The following is a 3,263-nucleotide window of genomic DNA, read 5'->3' on the forward strand; positions in this document are numbered from 1 at the left end:
ACAGCCCCCCAAGGTTACACACCAAGGCTCTGTGCTGTGTGGAGCAGCACGAATGGGTCACTGCAGGTGGTTCCTGGGATTTCTGGTGGGAAAACACCTGGGATGTGAGGAAGGGCTGGGAGAAGCCCTGTCCCCAGCCCTGGCTGGAGGGAGGATGCAGCCATCCTGTGCCTTGCTCAGCAGGATCCAGGCTGTGAACCTCCTTCCCTGCTCCGCCTGGGACCCGCTGGATTGTGGTGGCCCCTGGACCTGCTCGGCTCACCTTGCTGAGGTGTGGTGCATTGCTGCTCCCCATGGATCAGGACGAGTCTGCCTCCAAGCTGGAAAGTCCTGAGTCTGAGTCAGAGCTACTGTGGGATACTGTGATTAGCACTAAAACTGAGCTATTTGTGCTGTTGGAAAGCTCAAGGGGAAACTGGTTATCCTGTGTTTGCCAGTTTAGCAGCGAGCTGCCACTTCGGGGGTTTGATTTTTCTGCCTCTGATCCAGCCCTGCCTCCGATTCCCGCTGCCAGCAAAGGCTTTCACCTTGGCCCCGGCTGTGCCCTTGAGCAGTGGCGGGAGCTGAGCCTTTGGCTGGCAGCACGGCTGCTGCTGGAACAAGGTTGTGCTGTCAGATTTCCTCTGGGCTTGTGCCTGTCTTTCAACCTGTCCCCTGCTAATATGGCCTGAGCTTATCAGCATCGCCAGCCCAGCCTGGCTGCAGTGATGGGCGAGATAAGAACCTTCCACATGAGAAGGGAGCAGGGCATCAAGGAGGACACAGAGTTGTGTCCCACAAGGATGGGTTTGAAGAGCCCTCGGGGACTGCAGTGGCTTTGCTGCTCACACAGCTGCTGCTGGCTGTTCCCGTGTTGCTGAGCTCAGCCCTGCATTTCCTTTGCATCTCAGCAGGTGCCCACAGCCAGCATTTGCTCTGTGCCCTTGGGAACGCTGCTCAGGTGACCAGGACCCATGTTCTGCCCACACCCCAGGGCCAGACCCCCGCTCTGCTCCCCGCACCCAGGGTGTCTCCGACCAGGAGCAGGAGGTCCCTCACCTGCTGTCTTCCCTCTCCAGTCAGTCCAGCACCAGGCACTTGGCACATCCCGGAGGCCTTGGCAAAGATTCCTGATACCTCTGCAAACCAGCTGGCTCTTTGCAGTGGCCTTTGCTGTCCCAACCCTCCCTTCACAGCCCTTTCATCTGCCGTTTTTGCACAGATGCAGTACCCAGAGATTAGGCTGCAGATTAAGGTTTTACTGCATCCTGAAATGGGTTCCAGTTCCCAGCCCCAGCAGGACCAACATGCAGCCAAATCTCCCCTGAAAGCTTGTGGGGCTGGAGCTGGGGAGAGATCTCCCACCATGTTCTCCCACATGCAGGAAAGGTGCATATATAGCCCAGGTGAGGCACCTGGAATTCTGTGTTCAGTTCTGGGCCCCTCACAAGAAAGACATCGAGGGGCTGGAGTGTGTCCAGAGAAGAATGGAGCTGGGGAAAGGTCTGGAGCACAAGATGAGGAACAGCTAAGGGAGCTGAGGGGAGGCTTAGCCTGGGGAGAAGGAGGCTCAGGCGGGACTGTCTCCCGCTCTACAACTCCTTGACAGCCAGGTGGGGCTCTGCTCCCGGGGAACAAGGGACAACAATGGAGGAAATGGCCTCAAACTGCTCCAGGGAAGGTTCAGTTTGGACATCAGAAAGAATTTATTCACAGAAATCATTGTCAGGCATTGGAATGGGCTGTGCAGGGCAGTCACTGTCCCCTGGAAATGTTAAAAAACGCATGGATGTGGCACCTGGGGACACGGGTTAGTGGTGGCCTTGGCAGTGCTGGGTTAATGGTTGGATTCGATGACCTTAGAGGGCTTTTCCAGCCTTAGTGATTCCAGGGTTCCATGATTCTAAAAGGAGCTGGGCAGCCAAGGGCAGGAGCAGGGCTGTTGTCGCAGCTCCAGCCTGCACCCGCCCAGCCCTTTCCATCGGCATCTCCCCATCCCGGGTGAGCCTGCTCTGCCACCAACACTTCCCCTCAGGCTGGAAGTTCCCCTGGAAGTCCTGCACATGCTCCCTGTGCCTGCAGACGCTGCCCCATGAGTCAGGCCATGTGGGCTGGCTGTGTTTGTCCCAGCACACACAGGCACACTTGTGGGGATTTCCAAAGCCCCATCCAACACCACAGCGTATCACAGAATCATGGAATATCCTGGGTTGGAAGGGACCCACAAGGATCATCCAGTCCAACTCCTGGCCCTGCCAAGACACCCCAACAATCCCACCCTGTCCCTGAGAACATCATCCAAGTGCTCCTGGAGCTCTGGCAGCCTTAGAGCCAGTCAGTGTCCCACCATCCTCTGAGGGAAAAACCTTTTCCTATCCCACATGGGGCAGACTGCACATTGTGCCCAAGATTTAGGATACTGCAGCTGGTCCCAGAGGAAAGTGCTTTATATGACACAAATCAAAGCAGATAAAAAACCAATACACCCACAGAAGAATATATGAGCTTGTACATAAGAAAAAAAATGGGAAGCGTGTCACAAGGCTGTGGGCTGAGTCAGCTGCTCCAGTAACTTTGGTATACAGGAGGTTTGTCTGGGAGCTGGGGGTCGCTGCCATGGACAGCATGTGCTCCAAAGAGGAAGGGGGTTGGGGAAGGGTGACTGGAGCCCCGAGGGGCGGTGAGGGCTGTGCTAGAAGCCGTCAGTGCGCAGTGGCTGTGGCAGGTCTGACACGCTGATCTGGAGGTTGAGCTCTGCTGAGTCCAGGGCCATGGACGGGGTGTGCAGGTGGTTCCCCTCAAGCATGGTGATCTCCTCGCGATGCTCCTGCTGCAAGTGCCACATGATCTCTCTGGACAAGAAGCAGGTCTCTGCTTCTTCTGGCTCTGGAACAGAAGAAAGACAAAACCTACCTTCACTGGTTGTCCTGAGGCAGAGCTCTGGGCAGGGAGCAAATTCTCTGTGAGATGCCCCAAAATATGCAGAATTTCCTGCACAGTCAAAATACAGCTTTTACTTTCCACTTTCAGCACAGCAGAGGGAAACAATTCAAACACAAAGTGCGGGGAGGAGTGTAAAATTACAGGCACTATGTGCTGGATTCCCAGTAGTGCTTGTGATGGGAAGTGCCTCACTGGATGGAAATGCTCCTCCCCATCAGGGAGAGTGCTGAGTTTCCTCTGAAAAAACCAACATTCATTACAGCAAGATGCTGATTTCATCTGGCGGAGGTGAGGAGATGGGAGTGAAAAGATGATGGGAATGAGGGAAATCCTCGCTCCCT

The 3,263-nt window shown here is 55.4% G+C and overlaps 1 protein-coding gene across 3 annotated transcripts in view; it reads right to left on the reverse strand.

Annotated features, from left to right (window-relative positions):
- Window positions 1-2,403: 2,403 nt before the first annotated feature.
- Window positions 2,404-3,263, reverse strand: part of TMEM173 (transmembrane protein 173) — a 6,813-nt gene continuing 5,953 nt past the window's right edge. For all 3 annotated transcript variants that reach the window (XM_017726555.1, XM_017726554.1, XM_008644233.2), the window contains exon 7: window positions 2,404-2,865. In XM_017726555.1, coding sequence (XP_017582044.1) covers window positions 2,672-2,865 — 194 coding nt within the window. In that variant the 3' untranslated portion in view covers window positions 2,404-2,671. The remainder of the gene's footprint in view (window positions 2,866-3,263) is intronic.

The sequence above is a fragment of the Corvus brachyrhynchos genome, unplaced genomic scaffold (genome assembly GCF_000691975.1).
Source record: "Corvus brachyrhynchos isolate BGI_N302 unplaced genomic scaffold, ASM69197v1 scaffold262, whole genome shotgun sequence".
Taxonomy (NCBI): domain Eukaryota; kingdom Metazoa; phylum Chordata; class Aves; order Passeriformes; family Corvidae; genus Corvus; species Corvus brachyrhynchos.